At 32.4% G+C, this 25860-nt stretch overlaps 3 protein-coding genes across 5 annotated transcripts; 2 read left to right on the plus strand and 1 right to left on the minus strand.

The window, feature by feature from the left end:
- The first annotated feature begins 612 nt into the window (after window positions 1–612).
- On the plus strand, window positions 613–9424 carry LOC128390828 (atrial natriuretic peptide receptor 2-like). Its single transcript, XM_053350598.1, has 18 exons — window positions 613–1106; window positions 2220–2338; window positions 2768–3125; window positions 3234–3383; window positions 3892–4046; window positions 4293–4523; window positions 4757–4889; window positions 4964–5045; window positions 5162–5279; window positions 5357–5413; window positions 5753–5830; window positions 6394–6938; window positions 7041–7207; window positions 7335–7668; window positions 7747–7939; window positions 8060–8234; window positions 8305–8403; window positions 8496–9424. The coding sequence occupies exons 1-18, from the start codon at window positions 851–853 to the stop codon at window positions 8675–8677; spliced, it is 3432 nt and encodes a 1143-aa protein (XP_053206573.1). The 5' UTR covers window positions 613–850; the 3' UTR covers window positions 8678–9424.
- Window positions 8952–15336, plus strand: LOC128390830 (uncharacterized). Of its 3 annotated transcripts, none has more exons than XM_053350601.1 (4): window positions 9438–9836; window positions 13304–13456; window positions 13521–14556; window positions 15283–15336. In XM_053350601.1, exons 1-4 carry the CDS (start codon window positions 9449–9451, stop codon window positions 15284–15286), a joined length of 1581 nt encoding a protein of 526 aa, XP_053206576.1. In that variant the 5' UTR covers window positions 9438–9448; the 3' UTR covers window positions 15287–15336. The 3 variants fall into 3 exon arrangements, with proteins under 3 accessions (XP_053206574.1, XP_053206576.1, XP_053206575.1); XM_053350600.1 differs by lacking the exon at window positions 9438–9836 and adding an exon at window positions 12086–13232; XM_053350599.1 differs by lacking the exons at window positions 13304–13456; window positions 13521–14556; window positions 15283–15336 and adding exons at window positions 10173–10325; window positions 10409–11797 and having other exon boundaries at window positions 8952–9836.
- A 755-nt stretch (window positions 15337–16091) lies between these two features.
- On the minus strand, window positions 16092–22423 carry LOC128390846 (ATP-binding cassette sub-family C member 3-like). Its single transcript, XM_053350617.1, has 9 exons — window positions 22299–22423; window positions 21921–22226; window positions 20461–21083; window positions 19613–20396; window positions 18305–19529; window positions 18049–18244; window positions 16901–17979; window positions 16551–16824; window positions 16092–16471 (listed from the first exon to the last, which is right to left on the minus strand). The coding sequence occupies exons 1-8, from the start codon at window positions 22353–22355 to the stop codon at window positions 16577–16579; spliced, it is 4518 nt and encodes a 1505-aa protein (XP_053206592.1). The 5' UTR covers window positions 22356–22423; the 3' UTR covers window positions 16092–16471; window positions 16551–16576.
- Window positions 22424–25860: the final 3437 nt, after the last annotated feature.

Here is a 25860-nt window from a genome sequence, read left to right on the forward strand (position 1 = left end):
ATAAAAACAACCACAGAAACACAGAAGATAGAAAAGCGCAGATAATATTCTAATAAATCGCATCCTTAGACCAACGAATATATTTAAAATTAACTAACAATTTACTTATTGTTAATATGTACCATTCTCATCGAGCAATAGCCATAGATTATGATCTTTTTCGTTAGTTTATTTGAACTCAAAGTAAAAATTTCAACCCATAGGTTCGAGCAACAATTGACCCATAAATCGATAAATCAAACTACACATCGAGTCAGAATTTAATAAGTCCATGGTGTACTTTAAATCCGATAATCTATTTGAATATTTGAATGTTCGAAATTTGAAATTTTATGTGGCCATTGTAGAATCGAATTGTTCATCTTGAAAAGGAAGTGAATTAAGTAACAATGTTGCCAAGTAATAGTTTCGATTGGAAAAGAGAAATGAAATAAAAGCTCCAAGAGAAAACAAGTTCAGAAATTGTAACTCTCTTTCTCTCCTTCGAGTTGATGATGAGTATGAAACTGAGTCAGACAGAATGAGCTCATGATGGAATCGAGATGATGATGATGATGAGAAAATGAGAAGATGAAATCCAGGTTTTCATCTTCTTCATTCATTTGGCAGAACAGTTCATGAGTTTATTGCAATTCTCGAATTCTGTTTGTGTTTATAAAAGATAAACTGAACTTTATTGTTTTCTTTTCAACTCTTACAAGTTCTTGAGTAAGATTCATATCTATTCAATTTACATGTATTGAAACAACACCAAGAAATAGTTTTTTATATCTAAAATTAACATCATGTAGTTTGGTTACAACTACAAAACTAATAATGTGATATTGCTCTCGATTCATTCATCATCATTATGAATTCATTAACAACTTATGTACATTATTATTACATTTTCTTGTTTCATTTATTATCTTCCATCAAATCCGACCTAATGAACAATTCGATCCAATTAAATGCCAAAAATGACACTTTCAATGTTGGAATATTAATGGTTAAAAGATACGAAAAAGATGCTGTTCGATTTGATCTTGTACATATTGGACCAGCGATTGACATTGCAAGAGAAAAGTGTCAAAGATACTATGATATTAATCTAATAACGAAAGAAGGTAAGTTCGAAACAAGTTCGAAATCAATACAGACAAATTTCATTTCGATTATTTATTCCATCATCAAGATTAGATTAATTAACTCATATTATCAATAAAGACATGACATAAATAAGAGAGAGAGAATAACAAATATTCCAATAAGTTTTTTATTCATCATAAACTAGTAAACATAATTTAGAACATAATTAGAACTAATAGAAAACGTTTGACGGAAATAATAATAAATTCGATGGATCATCAATTTCCAATGCAATTAACAAGCTAACAAAGGAACATGATAGTAAATCAACTTAGTAATTGTTACAGTCTCTCTCTCACACACACAAAGTGTTAATTGTTTCGAGATTAAAGAAATTATAATTGCTTGAACGCATTGATAAACACACAAGAATAATCAACGATCAATGTTAGCAAATAATTAATCAAAATGTTTAAAGACAATTGAGAATCTATTGAAACATATTTGCGACATGAACGAATTGGAAAAGTTAATTTTACTCTATTTCCATTTACTGGATTAATTCAGTTAATGGGAGTAAAAAGTTGCACTAAGCAGAATTGTAAGATTAATGTTATTGCATTAGAAAAATTAAATACTATTAGTAGGAAAGTCAAACAATCGCTTATTTAATTCCAACATAGTGGTAAAGTTAATCACTTAATAAAGATTATCACGAACTTTCAGTGGTGGATCAATAATTTCGAACTTCGAACTTGTAAAGTGCATCAAATATTAGATCGAAATTTACTCTCGAAGTGAACCAATAGGATAAGAACTAAAGTTTCATTGGTTTGATTCTATGGTAAATTGAGCTTATCATCACCTCGAGGCGATTAACTGATTGTTCATTGATCTTGTAATCTTCTTCTGACCTTGATATGAAAATTCGTACTGCAGAATTGTAGACAGAATCTCGAACTTGATTAATCTCATTTTCTTTTATGATATTATTATATTGAGAATTTTCATTTTTTTTCGAAGATTTTTATTACATTGAGTTTCGTTCAGTTGTGATATTTGATAAATATTGAATTCTTGGGATGATAATGAAGATTTAATGAAAAATTCATGTTCGAAAATCATAACGGTAAACAACTTTTCTTTTAAAGGTTATTATGATGGTACATGTAAGGAAAGAGAAGCAATTGGTCGAGCTTATGATCTATTGGAAAAATACAAGGATAATCTTGTTGGTTTCGTTGGACCAGCTTGTAGTAATGATCTTCAGGTAATCGAAAAATTATTCACAATTTAGGTTCATATGGATAATCGAGATATAAAAATGAAAACGAGAATAGAAATTCACACTTTATAAACGAACTTGAATATCATATTTTATCTTGCAAGGTTCGAGTTCATCAATAATCCAATAGGATCTTTTATTTTTTCAGTAAGTTTATTTATTCTCATGGATCTGGAATCCATCATTAGTCGATAATAGTTCAGAGAATAACGGAAAATGAAACACTTGAGTGCAAATGATGTATCCCTGAAGTTATCATTATGAAGATAAACACCATGAATATGAACTTGAATCCTTGACAGAAAATACAGTTTAAACAAAACTAATACCATTTTCCCCTCTTTTGATCAACAATTGTTTTCTCGAACTTTTTCTCCCCAAAACGATAAATATTATTTCTTATCCAAATACTAGTCGGTCTCTCAACTTGCCGCTTATAAACATATTCCAATATTAACTGGACTTGGGGATATAATTTTGAGCCACAGGTCAGATTTAAATTCACTGATACGACTCTCATACGATATGAAGGATAAGGCTCGAGCGATATTGGCATTTCTCGATTATTTTAAATGGTCAACTTTTGGCCTTGTCTACAGATACGGTGACGTTTATTACAATACTTTAGCCGATGTACTTTTGAAACTTCTTAAATGGCCTAAATATTCACATTTTAAATGCTCTTGTCGTGAGACTTATTTTCGTGATTCTGATAAAAATATTCTTACAAATATTGGTAAAGTATTGGAAAGGATGACCACTTGCTCTCGAAGTATAAATAATAATAAGTTACACCTTGATAATAATTAGAATAGAGGTCAACAAGTATAAAGATAATTAAATTTTATTCTCTTCTTCTTCTTCTTCTTCTTCTTGACAGTTATCATTATTTTGGGTGGAGATAAAGATGTTAGAACTATCTTATTGAAAGCTCATCAACAGGGAATGACTCAAGGAGATTATGTATTCATTTATCCAGAACTAATTGAAGCTGAAGCTCTTGGAAATATGAGTTGGTCTCGAGGAGTCGGTAAGTTAATTATCGTTCATTTATATATGTAAACATTTCAAACTTTGATATTTTCCTTTTCAATAATAATAATAATCAAATAAATAATTGATTCCTAATCGTAAGTCGATTACTTCAATTTATTATTATTACGGTTAGAAAACAAATCTCCACCTCTTACCCTTGACCCAAGGTGAATATTTGTTTATCTTGACCATAGATTAATGAATCGATATTTTTAATTATTCATCTGTATTCCCATTTGAATGACCATGTTTCTTAATATACAGGGTACTTACTATTACTTATTTTGTGTATTAGCTAATGAGAAATACAATTGAACTGGAAAGTTTATCAGTTTCCTAAAACAATATAAACTTTTCATTTGTAAATGAATGTAAAAAAAAACAGCAACAATATTGATCTAATTAAGATTAATCCATGGTCATTGTTTATTGATTGTTAAATAAATAATTACACCTAATCAGTTAATCTAATTGAAAAGTTGTCTCGTTTTCTAATCATTTAGAAGATGAATCGATTGGTTCACAATTAAAAATTGCTTATCAATCTCTTTTAATTGTAAGCCTTAATCAACCTCCGGGTGACCATTATAAAAACTTTTCCGATGAAGTTAAATCTCGAGCTGATCGTGATTACAATTATCAATACAATGAACAAGTGGTAAGAATTTAAATCCAACAGATTAACCATTAAAAACAATCAATGTAATCAGATTATGTGATTAACTCACAGTTAACCAATAACATTATCAATTAAATTGCTAATGTACTTGACAATCATTGATTACCATTGATAATCATATCCAACAAATGATTGAGATTAAATTTTAATGGAACAAAAAAAAACCAAATTTCTTTTCATTTCTGTTTAATTTGATTTGGTTCTTCAATCAATCAACAATTAAAGGTAAACTATTTTACTGCAAGTTTCCATGATTCAGTTCTACTTTTATGCCGAGCCATCAGGGAAACTTTGAATGACCATCAGAATCCCTATGATGGTCAACTTCTTGTCCAGCGAATGAGAAACTTAACTCTTAATGGTATTTCTGGAGATATAACCATAGATGATGAAGGTGATAGGATAGCTGATTATGCTCTTCTTGACCAGACCAATATTGATAATGGATTATTTGAGGTTCGTCTTGTTCATTTAATTAACTTTCCAATGTTTGACAATTAAATTACCTTTTATCCCATTTCCTTGATAATCTCTCCATCAGGTAAAACAATGATACAACAACCTTAATCTACTTTTCAAACATCATTACCCTGGATCAATGTTTATTTAATCTTTGAAAAAGGTTACATGAATACATACAGGGTGATTAACTAATTCTAACTTTGACTCAATTAACCTTTAATCTTCAGGTTGTTTTACGCTATTATGGGGCAACCAAAAAGTTCACCAAAGAGAAAGAAATTAAATGGCCTCCGGGTGAATTTGGTGTAAAACCAATGGACATTCCCGAGTGTGGATTCAATGGAGATACTTGTGACCAGGGTAATCAATTTTTGTCCAATTTTCCACAATTTTTCATACAATTAAAATGATTCTTTTACACTTATTTTACTTAGATCTACCCTATTGGAATATATTGTTGACCATTTTCTTGATTATAATTACACTTATTCTTACAGCTTCTTTGTTCATCTATCGGTCAGTAGTGTGGTCATTCAGTTGAATTTATTTTCTCTTGACCTTTTCAATTTGAATCTAATCTGATTTACTTTTTTTTTCCTTCTTTCATTGGGTTTATCCTTTAATCGTATTAGTAAAGTCAAATTGGAAGCTGCTTTGGCTAATATGTCTTGGAAAGTTCGTTGGGAGGACATTATTCTTGACCATGGTCCACGACAATCGTTCATGAGTAAAATTACAACATCAAGTCAGGTAAATAATGAAACAATTGTTGATCAATGTTAATTTAATTTCGTGCTTTTTGGTTAATATTGTTATTATATATTCAGGGTGAATTAAATGAGATGCGTTGTAATGAAGGAAAAATCTTATGTGCCCATTACAAGGTATTTAATTTTCTGTTTGTTATCATTAACCTTTTCGTATGATGATTAACTTAATTGTTATCAGAGATTAATCGTAGATTTCCAATGGAGAGAAAGATAAAGTATCATCTTCATCTCTTTATATTCAAATAAGATATTCACCTTTATCTTTGTTAACCTCTAAATTGACCTTGTGGTAAATTAGATCTCAGATTAGATAAGATTAACCATTTACCTGTGAAAATTGCGTCACAATCACATTGGATTTGCATGCTTACCGAATACCTATCATGTGGACATTATCCTAACCCCTTTAATAGGCCCAAAAGGATTATAACTCTAACTTTTGGCTTGGCTTAGGGTAATCGGGTCGCCATTAAAAAACTTCCTTCCCAAAGGATTGAGGTCACCAGGGAGATTCTCATGGAATTGAAAATTGTAAGTAAAGGATGAATTAAATCCATTAATCCAATTGATATTCTATTAAAAATCACAATCGATTCTTGATAATTTGTTAACTTTTACCATCAAATGATCATTTGAAACAATTATCTTAATCTATCAAGAATTTGATTCAATCCATTCCAATTGAACTATTCAATCTAAAAGAATAAAAAATTTTCGAGTTGAAAATTCAATAAAGAAAATGATTTTCTTTTTTTTTCACCATCAGATCAGTAGATTTATCCAATATTTCACCAAGAATAATAATATTTCCAGGATATATTAGATTGTCTTTTCTTTGTCAACTCATTTTGAAATTAATCCTTGATCGATGTGTTGAAACTAATTTCCTGTAGATGGCTAACCAATAATTCATGGATATTGGGAAATTCAGTTGACTTATATCAATTCTCTTCTTCTTTTCTCAATGAATCTTCACTCTAGAATTAAGTGATTCTGGAATCATGAATTAGATTTTATTGATTACCATTCACAGATCTGATTAATTAATTTCTCTCTTCACTTTTCGCTTTTATAAAAAAAAATCTATTTTCTAGATCAGGGAGACTTCCCATGAGAATTTGGCTCGTTTCATTGGGGCTTGTATTGATGTTCCAAATGTAATCTTAACCGAATTCTGTCCCAAAGGCTCATTACGTGATTTATTGATGAACTTTTCTCTTAATTTGGATTGGATGTTTCGATTTTCCTTGATTAATGACATAATCGCTGGAATGTGTTACCTTCACAGTAGCGAGCACATTTACCATGGAAGATTAAAGTCGACTAATTGTTTAGTTGATTCTAGATTTTGTATCAAATTATCTGATTTTGGTTTGGAGAAACTTAGAATCGCAGCTTCATCAAACCCTTCATCTCATGAACATCAACATAATCAGAATAAATGTTCAATCAAGACAATATCTTCCAACACTGAGCCTCATCTAACTGTCTCAGTTGAAACAAATGGTATCATTTCCAGCGGTCATTCTGACCCTTACTCGATACTTTATCTATCACCTGATTTACTTAACAAGGACATTAATACTAAATCGAATCAAAACTCAACTAGAATAAATGATGTAGAAAAGGCTCGAAATAGGTGAGATTACATTCGACACATGCATATACATGGAATATTTTCATCGAACATTTTTCTTCACCTGATTCTTGACCATTCCTTTTGTCATCTCTCACTTACTAGAACTCGGTGTAGATGTTCAGAAGTTTCCAAGTACAAACTGAGACGTTGTTATGATTGCGTTTATCGAGGACAAAAGGCAGATGTTTACAGTTACTCGATTATATTACAAGAGATTATCACTCGATCATTTCCATTCCATCCTTATGTTTTATGTATGGACATTCAGAGTAAGTTGAGAAGATAAATCATCTCGAAAACAGCATAGTTATTACAGTTGAACTTTTCGTTTGAGTTTCTCATGAAAAATTGCTTGTCATTAATGTAAATCGTTGAATCTGATGAACTTTTTTATAGCAATCGCAAATAATGTTGTTCGTCACGATCTTAGACCGGATGTACCTCTCGATTTATGTGAAAATAAGGAGCTTTATCATCATATGGTTCGATGTTGGTCTCGTGAACCTCATTCAAGGCCTGATTTTAATCAGATTAAGCGAGAGATCAGGTTAATCGCTCGATTAAGTGGTCAGAATGATGATTCATTGGAAAATGTTACACTAACGGAGAAATTGTTACAAAGAATGGAACAATATGCAAATGAGTTGGAGTCCATAGTTGAACAAAGAACTGGAGAACTTGCTGAAGAGAAGAAGAAAACTGAAGAATTATTATATCAAATTCTACCAAGGTAAAAAAAATAGTTCGAAAAATTTTCCAATATCGATTTTCATCTAATCAACTTTGTTTTCCACACTGAAATACTCAGGATAGTTGCGAATCAATTGAAAATCGGAGAGAGTGTCATTCCTGATTATTACGATTCTGTGACAGTTTATTTCAGTGATATCGTTGGATTTACAGCAATGTGTTCTGATAGCACTCCAATTGAAGTGGTCAATTTCCTTAACGATTTATATACCTGCTTTGATTCAATCATTTCCGATTATGATGTCTACAAGGTAACACGATGAGAACCTTTAACAATCAATTAGTTGATTAGACTTTCGTGCATAGATGTTATTTGCTATCATGATAATCAACTAATAATATCTCTTTAATTACTACGAAATTTTTTAAAGGTTGAAACAATAGGCGATGCATATATGGTTGTTTCCGGTTTACCTGAAAGAAATGGACCGGAACATGTTCGACAAATTGCTCGAATGTCCTTACAGATATTACGATCAGTTGATGGGTTCGTTATAAGACACAGAAAAGATGAGAAATTGAAACTTAGAATCGGGATACATTCAGGTAAACAAATTGCTCGAAATTTTATCCAACTGAATGATATCAATAAATGACCACTGGTCTCTTTTATTAGGTCCATGTTGTGCTGGTGTTGTCGGTAATAAGAGGCCAAGGTACTGTCTGTTTGGAGATACTATTAATACAGCGTCTCGAATGGAATCGACGGGAGAAGGTGAATAATCAAGTTCCAGTCAAATTAATTGATTCGGATCATCTTGTTAATTTATTTTTTATTTTTCTTCTTCATGTCAATGAATCTTTTAGCTTTGAAAATTCATATAAGTTCAGCAACGAAAATGCTTCTGGACAAATTCGAGCAATTTATCATAGCCGAAAGAGGAGATGTTATAATAAAAGGTAAAGGGATCATGAGAACCTATTGGCTTCTCCATGAAGAGATTCCGATTAATCAGCAACATGATACTCAGCAATCAATTAATGGTTGATAATTTATTCCTTTGAATAACTTATTCTAAAATATTATATCATTAATGTGTATCTACGGTAAAGCTAACAAGAAATGATTAAATCTTTTTTCTATTCTTATCAAAGTATAAATAGTTTTCTATTGAGAAATTCTGATAACGATAATTTCTTGGATTAAATTCAGACCTTATATTAGACTGTGACTTTTAGATTCACATAATTGGTGTTGATTTAGAGATAAATTTAGGTATTAGTTAGAAATCTAAAGTTAGTTAATTGTTATTATCGGTTGAGGTTTGAATGTTTAATTCGCACTTGATTTAAGCTTCAAAATTGATTGAAATTACTAATGGTGAAAGAATTTTCTGTTCACTAAGACTCATTCAATTCTGTGGTTTGAATTGTATCACCATGATAATCAGCTGAAAGAGAAGAATGAAGAAAATCGTAAGACCTTGTTGTTGAGAAAATATCAAATATCTGGATAAACTTATTAATCCATAGGACTTTGATAAAGATTATTAAGATTCTATTGGAATGTTAAACGTCACATTTTGTTAATGACAATTCTAATTGATAGATGGAAGAGAAAAGTATAAAATGAACGTTAATTGTTAAAATGAGAGATAAATTTACCGTTAAGTCAGTTGATGATCGGCGGTCGATCAAGTCTACTTACAGTGTTAATTGATTGACGTGTGTTGAAATATATAAATAAGTCCAAGTCCGTGTTAACCGTTATCCTCGTTCATTCATAATTGTAATACTACCAACAAAAGGGTTGAAAGAAAATGGGTAAATTAAAATCGCTGATTGAAATTCTGAAAGATTCTCATATGGAATTTTTTTACCTGGTGTTCATGTATGGATTAACGGTTCAATCAACTGTTGTAACTCAACTGATTGAGGATAAAATTTGTCTCAATCAATTTGGATTTAAATTAAACGATTGTCTTGATGATAAATCAGATAATAAAACTATGATTCTAAAACAAGCTTCGTTAATTACAAGCTATCGATCGCTTCTGAGTAAACTTCCATCAATAGCTACAACCCTGTTCGTAGGTTCATGGATTAATAACTATCCGAATCACTTAAAGTTCATTATTACCATGCCATGTATTTCCAGTATTCTTCAGATATTCATACTCATTGGAAATGTAATCTTTTTCAAATTGGGTGAGTATTTTGTTTTCACTTCCTTTCTCCTAATTTTGAATGTACAAGACTCGAAAAAAAAAATCAAAGTCGAAAAGTTTTGTTTACAACTTTAAGAAGTTGACATTGATTTGATTCATTGAATGATGATCAACTTTGATTGATAAAATTGATCTGATTTTCACCTAATCAAGGTAGATATAAATTCAAATGCTTGGTAGGCTTAAAGTATAATCACAAGGATTAGCTAATCAGCTAATCCAATCGTTCATTGAAATCACGTACTCTCTATGTTCAGAGTTCTGCTAGGGGACAGATCATCAAAGAAATTACATAATTTTCGATATTTTTGTTTAGATCCGAAAACCGTATTAGTTGTTGACCTTTTACCTTGGATATTTGGTACAATCCGAAATACATTTATGGCCCTTCAAACTTACGTTGTATTGACTAATCCACCAGAGAAACGGATTATTAAATTTGCTTCCATTGATGTTGCCAGTTTAACGGGTATTTAGTTAATTGTTACAAATCAATTGAGAAGATTTTAATTTTAATTTGATATTATATTTGTTTCATTTACTTTTGATTAGGGTCGATTGCTGGTCAGTACACTGGAGGTTGGATTCTTGATCAGAAACCTTGGTTTCCTAATCAACTTCACAATTATCTTGGAGTGTTCATCATCTCATTGACATTCAAGCTAATTGCTGTTTTATTTTTCATAATTAAAGTACCAACGGTTTACAGGTTGAATGAAAAACGAGCTAAAAAGAATCCAGATCATGCGAAACATAATTTACCTATTAAAACACAGAAATCGTTGGAAACCCAAAAATCTGAGGAATACGAAGGTCCAGTTAAAGAATTTATTTCGAAAGTTTTTTCAATCGATGCTCAGAAAAAACTTTTCGGAACATTGATCAAAGAGCGTGAAGGTGGACGAAGAGAGGTACTACTGCTTCTTGTCGGTGCTGAGATTGTTTTACATATCGAAATGTCTCTCAGAGGAAATATAACCTTCCAGTTTTCTCAAAAGGCTTATGGTTGGTCAAACTACGATTATTCAAGGTATCATGCAATCGTCAGGGTGATTCCAGCATTCATACAATTGGTTGGACCTCGAGTTTTCATTCAGAGACTTGGAGTATCTGATATAAACCTTGGACTAATCGCAATCGTTTCCCATGCGGCTGAACAAACAATCACCGGCTCCTGGTTGGCCACCGGTGGTTTTATAGCTGCTACATTATCAGGGTGTGTTTTCACTCTGTTCAATGCCGCTGTCAGATCACTTCTTTGTAATGTTGTCGATCGAGATGAAGTTGGTGGGGTTTTCAGTATGTTATCGGTATTCAGTTCAATTCTTACCCTGGGAACCGATTGGGTTCTCATCAGAGTTTTCAATGCAACTTTGACTTCCTATCCTGGTCTATGTTTCCATATGTGTGCCTGTGCCGCAATTATACCTTTCAGCGTTTTCCTTTGGGTCAAATTTAAAAGGCCACATTTGGTTAGTAAAAATTTGGTCAGTTCGATGGGAGGACCAACAAAGAAACCAGAAAGTGATAACCCAAATTCAATTGGAAATGGAAATGTAGAAATGAGCGAGAAATCTCATGCTAATGATCTTGAAAATGGCAAGAAAATCGAACCCGATAAATATCAATATAATTAAATATAATTAAATATAATATGAAACTTCAGGAAATTTTATCATTCACAAGTAAAAGCCTCTTGGTTAAACATTACGACGTCAATATCGTTTTCATGAGCATTTATTCAACTTCATCCAATCTCATCTCATCTCATCTTATATTATTATTATTATTTATCATTTAAATTGTTTTCCATTTCTCATTGTTATTATCACATAAAATATTATTCTCTGTTGAATGTATTGAAGAAATATACACCTTGTTACTTATATTAATTGTTGATTTTAATAAATTTCGAACATCGATAATTAATGTTGATCTTTTTTTTCACCTCAATCAAAGTTAATTCATTGGTTCTAAGTTTACATGAATTATAAAAGTTGAATCGATCAGGATAACTTCCTAAAACTCACTTGTAGCATGATAGTAACTTTATGAACACGTTTTCTTAGGAAAACTGAGTGACATCAAACGGGAATGGTTTAGATAGAAACTTAAACGACGATTCAATTTCAATAAATGAACACGAAAGAAAGAAAATAGGTTCGAAAACACTGATTGTTGATACATGTAAATCGATGAATTATTAATACAAAAACAAATCGATGTTCTGTTTATTGTAGTTAAGTTCACAATGACTGAAGGGGAATTTTTGAACATTCAAAGCTAAAAAGAGGCCTAAGATAAAACGATCACAAAAGAATTGATAGAAAAGGGAATTTTTAGCGGGAAATACACAAAGATTTCTGGTAACATGGTTATCATGTAGCTTCTAACGAAGATGATTTGAAATTGAATCGTTTGTAGACCGATTTCGATAAATTTACCCTACCACCATAACGAATTCATCAAATCTTCAGATAAGATTAAATTCTTTCGTAGTTTCAAATAGTTATTAGGAATTAATATGATCGATGTACTAAAACTATGCAAGAAAATTCTTTCCTCGTATTATAACCACTTGTGGATTAACAAGGAATCAGTAAATCAGATAAATAACAAGTAACGAAGACGAGAAAATAATAATCTGATACTAACATTATTCTGAATTAATCTAAACAAGATTAAAGTTCTAATCCTTCTTCTGAATTTGGGTTTAACTATTGAATGCTGATTGAGTTAATCGATTTATTAATAGAGGAAAATAACTATTGCACTTGAAATTCATTACAATATATAATCAAATGAATTTTCATCGACAAGTTACAAGTTGATTAGGTGTTGAATTGCCTTTTTCTTGTTAACCTAATAGTTCATCTTTAGTCGCTTATTATTATCCATGAATAAGTTCTGTTATTAAACTAAAGTTGAATAACGATTCTCTAGAGACTTTGAAAAGTTCGTGAAAAAAAGTCATCAAAGTAAACGACAATGGGGAAAGTGAATTCATTGATTGCTACATTGAAAGATTTTCATATCGAATTTTTTTATCTTCTCTTCATGTTTGCTTTAACGGTACAATCGACGGTCGTAACTCAACTGATAGAAGATAAAATTTGCTTGAATCGATTTGGTTTCACTTTGGATGACTGTCTTGATGATAAATCTTCTAATAAAACTTTAGTTCTAAAAGAGGCCTCATTACTTTCCAGTTATCGTTCAATTCTTGGTAAACTTCCCGCTATCGCTACAACTCTGTTCGTGGGTTCGTGGATCAACAATTATATCAATCATTTGAAGTTCATCATTCTCATGCCATGTATTTCAATGATAATACAAATTCTTGTTCTTATTGGTAATGCTGTTTACTTTGAGCTTGGTAAGTTTATTGTGTACTCACTGAGAAAATAGATTAGATTGTTGGACATTTCGACTTTTTTTCTCGTTTAGATCCGAAAACTGTATTAGTTGTTGACCTTTTACCTTGGATATTTGGTACAATCCGAAATACATTTATGGCCTTACAAACTTACGTTGTATTGACTAATCCACCAGAGAAACGGATTATTAAATTTGCTTCCATTGATGTTGCCAGTTTAATGGGTAAAGTTTCAAAGAAGTTATCAAGATTAAGTTGATTTACTTATTGTTTTAATTCAACAATTAGGTTCAGTTGCTGGTCAGTATTGTGGAGGTTGGATACTTGACCAGAAACCTTGGTTCCCTAATCAAGTGCATAATTATCTCGGAGTTTTTATAATATCATTAATATTTAAACTGATTGCGATTTGTTTTTTCGCTTTCAAAGTACCAACAGTTTATAAATTAAACGAAAAAAGAACAAAGAAAAATCCTGATCACGCTAATCACAATCTTCCATATAAGACTCAGAAATCGGTGGAAAGTGCAGTTTCCGAGGAAAACGTTGGTCCAATCGCTGAATTTATTTCCAAAGTATTTTCACTCGAAGCTCTTAAAAAACTTTTCAGTACTCTGACTAAACCTCGAACTGAAGGTCGAAGGGGAGTTTTACTCTTACTTGTGGTAGCAGAAGTTTTACTTAGCATCGAATTCTCATTTGGTTACACAATAGCTTTTCAATTCGCCCAAAAGGCTTATGGTTGGTCAAATTATCAATATTCACTTTACCAATCGATCTTACGAGTTGTTCCCGCTTTTCTACAATCATTTGGACCCAGAATTCTCATTGAGAAACTTGGTACATCCGATATAACTCTTGGGCTAATGGCTATCGCTTCTCATGCTGCTCAACAAATTATCGTTGGCTCATGGTTATCAACTGAAGGTTATTTTGCAGCTTCGATAGCTGGATGTCTTTTCGTCTTTTTCGGGTCAGCAGTCAGATCACTTCTCTGTAACGTTGTCGATCAAGATGAAGTTGGTGGTGTTTTTAGTTTACTATCCGTATTTGGGTCAATAGTAACTCTTGGAACCGATTGGGTTCTTGTCAAGATTTTCAATGCAACTTTAGCCACTTACCCGGGATTATGTTACCATCTATTTGCCGGATTAGCGGTATTTCCCTTCATCATTTTCTTGTGGATTAAATTTCAAAGACCTCATCTTGCAGGTAGTAATTTAGCTAAAAAGGACAAGCAAGAAAAAGATGATCCGATTGTCAGGAAAACTGAAATCTCGGTAGTTAATCAAACTAACACCAATGAAAATAATAAGAGTACAATATAAGGGGTGATCACTAAAAAACCGGACTGAACTTTTTTAATATCTTTTCAACCATTTATTGAATGATTTTTTTTTCGTTTTTAATAAAATTGAGATTGATTTAGTATTTATATGAGTTTCACCTCTAAGTTCCGACTTTGTTGTCTAAAATACGCACGAAATCAGGACCACTGAATTTATCTTGTCAAAGCTGGTTTTAGTTTTCACGTTAATTGAGGTCATTTTCATGATTTTTCATTAGTTTTCACTTATTCTAGATGATTTCATTTAAACAATATTGTGAAACAAAAGATTTTATTTGACAAATTTAATTAATTAGACGAATTATGAATTAAATTAAAATAAATTTTGATTTTGCGCATGAACAGTGGAAATTTTATGACTTTCTTAAATTTATCTTTGACCTTATCTGAGGTCACAGAAAAGTGTCCATAGTCTCATTAGAAAGCTGAATAGCTGTATATTAGTTTTAGAAATAAAATTATTAAAAATTATTCTCCCAAATGACACCATTATAAAATATATGTATTTAAGCCTATGGATAACAATTTACAAGATTTTTCGAGGGCTATCATTTGCGGCAGGACTTTTTAATAATAATGTGACCCTAATCAAATTAATTTGTCTAATTGTTTGATGTTTTATTTTAATTTGTGTGCTTTAAAAAATTCTATAAGTAACTGTGATATTAGCGATCAAAGCTAGTCCGGTTTTTTAGTGATCACATAATTGTCTGTCTTATTTGTATTAATACTAACGATTAAAGAAAACTAATCCAACGTTACTTTTTTGTTTATTCATGAAGTATCTTGATTAAGTCAATTCAATCAGCCAAATGATTAATGAAGACCTAGTGATCAATACTATTGTCGGTAATGTATACGGTTTGATTATCGATTTAAGATTTTCTTATCATTATTCTAATAATTTCTCAGGTTCGATTGTAATTGAGACTCTTTAACCTGTGGAGTAAAAGTTTGGAACTTTTTGATCAAACATTCGTAGAAATCGTAGCATTGTGTGTCTTTATCTGAAATTTTATATACTCATATGAGAATAGGTTCTGTTAAATATTTCCTTTTTCTTCACAAATTACATTTTGTTTTTCTTCAAATCTTCTTTATGATTAAGAGATTAGTCTGATAATCTATTGGATTTAGGTAAAGGAATCAAGAAAATCATATTCAAGGTGATACAAAATAACAGTTTGTTTGTTTGGGTAAAATCCATTCACATTACTAAACGATCATCAACTAACTACGATTATCATATTTTTCTGGTAATTTATTATCCCAATAGGAGATAATTAATTGTATCATTTTGATTGATAAAAGTAAATCACCAAAATATCATAAGATAAGATGAATGAAAGTGGTTAAAATGCAATCAGAGAGAGAGAGAGAGAGAGAGAGAGAGAGAGAGAGAGAGAGAGAGAGAGAGAGAGAGAGAGAGAGAGGGAAAACTTTGATCAGCTTTTACAAAGTAAAAGCTAAGAAACCAAAGTTTGAGAGAGAGATGTAGACAAGAGAAGATCTCAAAGTAAACATAATTTTAATTTCATTTTGTCTCTGCTTATATACAAAATTTAGAGTGAGTCTTTTCATCATCATCATCTTATCTTTGACCAATGGTCAGTTGGGTCAGGGTAAGGTGATGATGATGATTACAACACAATGTTGAGCAATCAACAATCATCATCATCAACCAATTGTTATTGTTGATTGTGTGTTGGTGATGATTGTTGATTGTAAATGGTTACAATCAGGGGAGAGAAGTTGATCTCCTCACACAATCATTCAATTAATTGATCATTTTAAACTAAGAATTTATTTGAAATCATTTTAACATGACTAGAGGTTAATGGAAAATTCATCTAAACCAGTAATCAAGAGACTAACAGTTTAATTGTTTGTTCTAATAGTTTACTTTTGAGATAAGAAAATAACAAGTAAGAAAAGTTATCTAGCCTTTACTTGTTATTTATCTGAATTACTTTAGATCATTTACATTACTAAATAATCAAGAGACAAGATTAGCTTCTTTAGCTAATGAATAGAATATTGACTTTTCGTTTTCTAATAACACTTTGGGCTCATCAAATTCTGCGATTTGACCTCGATCCAAGACCATCACGCGATCAGAGTCTAATATTGTATTCAAACGATGAGCAATCGTTAATATGGTACAATTTTTAAATTGTGTTCTTATTGTTTTCTGAATCAATGAATCGGTTTCCAAATCAATCGCTGCAGTTGCTTCATCCAGAACTATTGTAAGGAATGAGAGAGATAAATAAAAATTAGAAATAAAGAATAAGAATGAAAAAAGAAGCGAAAAACTCACATAGAATCTTTGGTTTCTTTAGTAAAGCTCTTGCTAAACACAACAATTGTCTCTGTCCAACACTAAGATTTTTTCCTTCCTCAGCTATTTGGTAATTAAGACCTTGACCAGTATTATTAACGAATTGTTTGAGATGAGCATGAGACAATGCATCCCAAATATCATTGTCCGAATAACAATCAAATGGATCCAAGTTGAATCTCAAGGTTCCACCAAAAAGGACTGGATCTTGAGGGATAATTGCAAGACGAGATCTCAATGGATGCAAAGGTAATTCGCTGATATTAAGACCATCAATAGAAATCGATCCTCCTGATCCTTCAATTAATCTAAACAATGACAGAGTAACTGTCGATTTACCAGCTCCAGTTCGACCAACAATTCCAATCTTCTCCAATCCTTTGATTTCTCCTGTAATTCCTTTCAAAATCAATTCGGTTCCTTCTCGATATCGAGTTTCATATTTATCGAATTTAATTGATCCTTTTGATGGCCAATCTTCTGGTGGCATAACTTTACCTTGATACCAATCAGCTTCGCCTTTTAATTTACAATATTCCATAACCCGCTCAACGGCCACTATGTTTGTTTCCAGGTCAGAAGCCATTCGAATAAGCCAATTAAGTGACCCTGTTATACTAAGAGCGTATGAAACAGCGAGACCAACAGCTCCAGGATCAAGAGAACCTCGAGAAAGAACCGCAAAAACGGCAGTTGATAGAATCATAAGACTTCCACAGAATTCTAGTCTTATACTTAACCATCGATTCGCTACAATGCTTGGAAAGAGACACGAAATATTGTGATCAACTTTATCAGCTGATTCTCGAATGAATCTCTCGGAGACATTAAAAGCTCGAATGGTACTAACACCATTCAGTGTTTCGCCAAAATGTGAATAAATTGGTGATCGAGTGACCGATTCGAGTCTTTTAAGCTGTCGGGATGATGACACATAAATACGTTGGATGAAAATATAAATTATCGTGATTGGTATCAGAGTAATGATGAACAAAGGAGTATTGATACAAATAATGATACAGGCGGAAATTACTTCGAATAGGCATAAAATCCAGTGACTGAAAGAAAGGTTAACAATCAGAATGAGAATTTGTAAATAATCATACAGTTTCCTGATTTTTACTCACTTTAGAACCATTGGTAGTCCCGTATCGATCACATCAATATCCTTTGAAAATCTATTAACGATTCGACCGATAGGATTGGTGTCAAAAAAGGACATCGGCAATTGGAACACTTTATTTGCGAGGTTTCGATGAAATCCACTCGAGGCTCTCATCGTACCGTTTACAAGAGCCAAAGCACCAAGAAGAGTAAGAACACCTATGATAAATGAGGAAGAATTAATGATTGAACAATTGTATTTATTGTACGATTCGTTACCTTTCATGAGACCCAAGAAACTGTAAACTCCAAGTCGTATTTCGGTGCTGGACAAAGTTGTGTTTTGAGTTGACGAATCACTTGACCATTGGGCCAACCAAATATCGGAAGCTAATTGGAATGCATTTGAAAGTCCATGACTTAAAACGATAAGTGATGTCCAAAAGATGGAAACTATTCCAAAGTATCCAAAGTAAACTGACCATTTAACTTTACCAGTTTCCGATTCTTCATTTTCAATCAATTTCGTTTTATCGTCTTTAATTGATTCTTGCAATTTAACAGAATCTTTTTTCAAAGCAGATTTACTGTTAATTAATTCTTCATGCTGTTCATTATCATTTTCAACTGTTCTATTTGTAAATTGTTCAACAAGATCAGAAAATTCTCCTTTAGCTTCCATTAATTGGTTATATGTTCCACTCTCAGTAATCTGACCATTAGTTAGAACATAAATACTATCAACTTTAGATAAAAGGTCCAACTTGTTGGTGACCAGAACTCGAGTTTTATTCTTTAAAATTCCAGTCTTTGAGCTTAGAACTTTTTTGAAAATATGTTTAGCTACATGAGCATCGACAGCACTTAATGGATCGTCTAAAATGAACAGATTAGAATCACTGTAGCAAGCACGAGCAAGACTAACTCGTTGTTTCTGTCCACCCGAAAGGTTAATTCCTTTCTCACCGATTTCCGTTTCATCTCCTCCAGGTAGATAAGCGATATCAGGTTCTAATGCACAAGCAGAAATTACCCGATTATATTTAATCTTATCAAATGGAGAACCAAATAAGATGTTGTTTTTCAATGAACTATTCTGAATCCATGCTTGTTGAGCCACATAGGCAATTGAATATTTTCCATTGATATTAATTCGTCCAGATATTTTCTCCATCTCACCGAGAATCGCACTCAACAATGAACTTTTCCCACTACCAACAGAACCGACGATTGCTACGAGTGAACCAGGTTTTACTTGCATGTTTATCTTTTGCAATGTCGGAATTTCCTTCACCAAAGATTTGAGGTTAGTACTTAATTGATCTTCTTTAATCAAATTGGAAAAGTCGCCATTTTCTGAACTTTCATCTTCTTGCTTTTTCTTGTTCCATTTGAAGTATCCATCTTCAATCGAGATCTCACAAACTTCTTCGTTTCTTGTTACATAAGGATCAAGATCCTCGTAGCTAAGAAATTTATTAATTCTTTTTACAGATATGGACGTCTAAAAGAAAAACAAAAGTAGATGGAATTTCGTTAGCAATTATAATAGCTAAATGTGAAGTTCGAAACAATCTGAGTACTCACCATGACGAAGTACGACAAAAGCTCAGGTAGCATAGATAAAGGAAATTGGAGTAGATGGAACAGCGAAAGAGAAACAAATGCCTTTTCTGCTGTCAGTGATTCTTTTTGGATCAACACATAAGCAGCGAAAGTGGCCACCGACACCATCATCGGAGAGCAAAGCCACAAGAACGAACTGAAATTTTCCAAGTAACTCAATCTTTTCAAGTGGCCCAACTCTTTCTTTCGTAGATTATTGACAATTTTTAAAAATGAATTTTCCCAAGCATATAATTTGATAATCTTTATCCCGCTTAGAATTTCATTCATGAACTTGACTCTCTCGTCTTTTTGCTCCATGAATTTTACTTGAAACTTTTGACACCAATGAACAGTAATTCCATTGATCGGCATCATCACCACCATCACACCCAGACCAAAGAATGAGGAATATCCTAGTTCAGCATAGAGAAACCAAATAGCCAGAATAATTTGCAAGGGTGCAGACCAGATTAGATTCAGAAAAGGAAGTAGATCTAGAAATCGTTTGGCATCGACGGACATTAGATTAATAACTTCTCCGGAAGTTACTTGTTTGTTTGCTTTGTCGCTAAGATTCAGTGATTTCTTGTAAATTGCCGCAGTTAAAGTGGAAGTCACTCTCATTCCAAGAGTAAACATGCTATAATAATAACGATTGGTGAAAATGGTTTCAATTAATGAGATGATGAACATTCCAACTGCAATTAAAAATCCATGCCAAATGGGTTCACTTGATTGGTTCTTTGTGAATGCAATTAATAACCTAATGAATGAAAAGTTAATTAAATGTCAAGTCAAGATTAGAGTTAATCATTTGGCTTAATTACTTCAATAATTGTGGGGTAATAAATGAAAGTACGTCTTGAGCCAATTTGAATAAGGCTCCACTCAAGAGATATCCGCCATAAACTTTGATAAGAATCGGGATAATGTTCACTTTTACTCTGAAAGTTTGATTGGGTTGCGCTAATTGCTCATTTGCATTATAGTTTACTCTTGATAGTCTTTTCTGTTTTTCATTTAATTTTGTATCAAAAGCTTTAATAAGATTTTCCGTTTTCAGATCACTTCTAAGTTCCCACAAGTCGTTAGTAGTCAGCGAGGTTTTCCAGCCCAAAATGGCCATTTTGTTGAACCACCAAAAAAGTAAAACACTTGGAAAAGAGGCTTCGTTTTCCGGATTATACTTATTACTGGATTTGTCGACTTTCTCACTGGATAATGGAATCGCTTTATCAGCAAACGAAGTTATGATAAATAGAAGAAGGTTTAATACGAAATAGATATTCATCAATACGACCTCTGTCATATTATATTCTGAAGAATCAACCCAAGTCGAATAAGCGATTAGAAAAGTGCAAATTGTTTGCAGGAAAAAGTATATCCATATGATGGCACTTGTGTGAATACCATGTAAGCGATGGTAATGGAATAAGAGACTTATCAATGTCTATGAGAAGATATTAAGACAATAAAATGATCAGTTAATGAGTCAAATAAAACATGATTGATATCAAGAAAAAAGGCTCAACTCGAATAAAATTCAAGCCTAATTTACTTCTAAACCACAAGAAATTTATTAAACAGATAAACAAGAAGAATCAACTAGTAGTAAAGTTATCGCACAAACCGAAGGTCACTTGTATAATATTACATGGATCGTGATAAAATAACCAGTAAATAAATTGAAGAAAATGTCAACAAGATAACAAGTACAATAATTACGAACGAAAATTGCAACTTGATAAAGTAATTAGACAATAAATATATTATCTTCTTCAAGAGCAAAAATAAGGAGCTTGCATCATGATAATTAGATCAGCGGAGGTCGATGTAGAAATTGATAATGATATAACAATATAATGTTATAAATTAATTGAAAGTTAAACAATTATCATCATCATGCATAAGATTAGGTGAATTTTTGAGTTAAGTCTAATCTCAAGCTTCAAGGATTCTATCGCGATTTGGGTATCAAAAGTTTAGCTTAAAATCCTCAAAAGCAAAAAATAGTCTGAACGAGAACTGAACGACCGTTCATGAGAAATTCTGCCATTCTGAAATTTCATTTTCCCCGAAATGAATAAATCAAACTGCGCGCGCTTAAAGTGGCTAATTTCAAACTAGTAATTTAAAGGGCTCTAGAGAGTTCAAGATCGAGAAAGAGAAAGAGGAGAGAGAAAGAGAGAGAAAGAGAGAGCAATAAGGAGAAAAAGATAGAGGAATAACCTAATACAGCGAAGATTTCGAGGAAAGACACACAGAACACGTACAAAAAGTTACTTACGAATGAGATAACATTAATTAACGAAGAGATAAAATCCGAAGCAGCTGATGGATCAGGTGAATTAAAATATCTGTAGATTAGGTTGACTAATTGTAAACCATTTACAAGGATATTCGAAGTGGACAATATTAATCTGCACGTGTTAATCCAGTTTCGAGGAATCAATTGTCTCTGTATTTTAAGCGTTTGTCTAATTTCATAGATGGAAAATAACCAAAGAAAACAAGCTGGTAGCCAATTGAGAATCGTAGTATGAAAACATCGAGACAATTTAGGAACATTTGAATTCCAAGTTGAATTGACATTCTAGAAGATAATTAATATTATATAATATTCGAAAATAAGAAAACCTAAAAGCAGAAATAAACATCAACTTACCCATAGAATTGATTCACCACAAATTGATTCAAATCGGATAATTGAATTTAGATCCATATTATTATAAACAGTTTGGAATTTAATTATTCTTTCAAAGTATAAAACTCAATTATAAAACAAATCGCAAAAATTGTTAGGTAGAAAAACTAACCTCATGAACATTGATCATCCTTTAGGAATTGGTACTTAAGGCATCATCATTTTAATAATTTTCTAAACTTTTAATTTCTTTTATAATTTTCATTTATCTAAAATTTCGTTAAAATTAAGATTGTAATCAAACTCTAAAGAGACAAAAGTCTTGATTAGATTAATCATAGAGTTTAATCAAAAGACAAATTTGTGTTAATCTTTAGATTAACAGTTAATCAAATTGTTCTCAACGGTTAAACTAATAGTTCAACTCTATTGAGACAATTGTATCTTTTGCTTCTTAAAGCTATTGTCTAGCAATTAGCTTTTTAATCTTATCTTTGATTTTCAGTTAATAATAATTTTGTATAAAACCTAAAGGTAATATGAAATAGAGTGAGTGTTAATTTGTAAGTAAGTCAGATGAATCTGTCACAAACTTAACAATTACATGCTCAACGTTCAATTGAAATTGAATTAACTCAAGTTTCCTAAGGTTTTTCTCTTATAAGAATTTTCTATTATTTGTGTTCTCCCCCCACTTATGTTAACCCTTTACCTAATGGTATTCAGTTCCTTTATTTTAATAAAATTACATTAAGCATTAAGAACTTTGTGAATTCCCTGGTGATTTCGGTGATACTTGGAAGACTTTACGGGATCCAGTATACGAAACTGTCAACACTAGGAAAATTGTGAAGGGCCTAGTGAAATCTTCTGATAGGAAATCAGCTTTAGCTATTACTTTTCAGTTAAAACCATTAAATCCCCAAATTTTACCCTTCACTTGGCGACCCAGGCAGGATCCCAAGTCTATCCCAATTCTATTCCAATTCCTATTCCATCTCAATTTCATTCCTCTGTGAATCAGTGTTCAGTGAAAATTTCCCCTACACTAAAGTGATATCTATTCAATGGTATTAACCAGACAAGGTGCACTTGCAACACAACGAGAACAAATAATTCCAATTCCATCTCCCGAAAGCAACACGAGATCAACCTCTCCAGCCCCGTTAATTCAACTACAAGATTCGCCACGTCAATTACGAATCCTAACAATGTCTCAAAAGATTGAACAACTCAACAACGAGGAACTAAAAAATCTTCTACAATTTTATAACTATGGTCAAATTCCGTCTGAAAGCTTCATTAAGCGACTGGTCATCGAAGTGGTTAAAACCAATTATCTCCTAATGGGAATAAGTCTAGAGACAGAAGACATAGAGGAATTGCCTGTGAGTGAAGTTAAGTCTAATATCCCTCCAACATGGTTAACAACTTTCCGAAGCCTTGGATTAGTTGAGAGTGAGCTCCAACTAATAATCACAAAGATTGGTAGAGACAAAGAAACAATCGACTCAGTAACAGAAGCCGAATTCAAAGAAATCAATCTACCTTTAGGCACAATAAAAAAGTTAATCAATAACCGAAGAGAGGAAGAAGTTTCCGAACACGAAGACGACAACGAACCACAATCCCGATTCAATGCAACTCCCCGTCCAATCTCACCGACATTCAGCTTTGATGGTAATCAATCCGTTCGATCATCAAAAACCCAATATTCAAATGACCTAAAGACTATAGTCGACACGCTCACCTCTAACATTGTAAAGAGTAATCGTCGAGACCCTAAAGTTATAGAGTTTATAAAAAACGAAGATATGCTCGATTGGATCGACAAAACAGTTCATAAACTCGACCTCGAAGATGTAGATGATTCTACACGATTCCGATGCCTTCGAAAAGGAATGGCACATGAGATTCTTCATCTCTCCCGAAGCCTTGATCCCGATAACTATAGTTACAGAGAGTATATTGAAGCTCTTAAGACAAAACTAAAACTACCAGCTATCATTGCCGATCAAGCATACAAACTAAAAAATCTAATGTATGATTTTACTGTACCTCCACAAACGTTCATGAACAAAGCGAAGGAGTTAATGACTAAAGTCAAAGGAAAACTGGAAGATCGTGGATTCTTGTTCGATATTTTAAATCATATTCCCGAATATGTAGCTGAAGAAATATATCGTCAAGGTGCAAATGATGATGAGATAAAGATAACAAATATCTTATGCAGGCATTATTATGCAAAGGAAAAGCAACAAAAAGCCAAAAGTGAGAAGGTTCGAGAAAAGGACAAACCTTATTCACGTAATCAAGGTAATGCTTCATCATCTAAAGATCAACCTCTAAAGAGAAAATATCCACCCAGCAATCCAGCTCATCATGGAAAAATTTGCAACTACTGCAAAACCCAATCACATCGAAGATGATTGCAGAACCAAAAAATATCATCTACGAAAACAAGCTCAAGCTAATCAAGACAACGCTCAAGCGAAACAAGTTGTACAAGTTGTCTCAGAAAAAGATAAAGTTCCAGCTCCCGAATTCATCAGAAATGATTCAAATTTCTTTACACGGTAACTAACCATAACGTTCCGACCTTAACTAACATGGAAGGTTCGTCTTTAGACAGTATGGCATTAGTTAAACTCAACTTGGAAACTCCGTATCGTGAACCAATAAGCACTTACAGTGTCTTACTCGATTCTGGTGCTACTTCTTCATGTATTGACTATGCTACAGCAGTAAAACTTGGTGTTACTATCGTTTCTTTTGAAAGTACCTTAAAAGGAATCAGTGCATCACTCCAATCCGTTGGTTTCTCATATGCTGCTCTAGGACATCCCGATATTTATGATTGCCGAGTAATCAAGTTTCACGTAGTGAAAGACTTTGATCCAATTTTCCTTCTTGGAAACACATTCATCCATCTCTACTACATGTCAATAGATTCTGATGGTGAAAAAATTAACTGCAGTGTAAGAGACACACCTAATGGTAAAGCACTTCCAGCCGAATTTAATTTCCGATTCTGTACAAAACCAGAAACACAACGAATTCTAAATGGTGCTCGTCAATACAAAATGGACAAATCTGAAATTGCAGATGAACTACCCCTATTGGAACACACAATGGAACAAGACAAGAAAAAAGAATTCAAAATAATGAATCATGGTCAAAATATCTTCCTTGCAAGAACCAACGAACCATTGATTGACAACTTCGAAAATCTTGTTCAAGATGAAGTTTCGTTTGTCGAAAGACTAAATCAAAGAATCAATCCAGAATTGTCGCCTCAACAAAAGAAAGAACTAATTGAAATTTGCAGTGCCTTTAAGCAAGTTTTCAGTAAAGATCGAAGAGATCTCGGTTTTGTTTCTAAAGAAATCTGTCCAGTTGAGATAGATATTGGTAATAATCTCATCCCGTACCAAAACCGTACCCTTGCAACAATGAGAAAAGGTTTATGTTTAAAAAAGCTATCGATGAACTAATTGCAGCCGATATTATCGAGCCATCGAATGCTCCTGGTGGATCACCAGCAATATTGGTACCACGTTCTGATGGAACACCTCGACTTGTA

The sequence above is a fragment of the Panonychus citri genome, unplaced genomic scaffold, assembly GCF_014898815.1.
Source record: "Panonychus citri isolate SS breed McGregor unplaced genomic scaffold, ASM1489881v1 Contig00129, whole genome shotgun sequence".
Classification (NCBI taxonomy): Eukaryota; Metazoa; Arthropoda; class Arachnida; order Trombidiformes; family Tetranychidae; genus Panonychus; species Panonychus citri.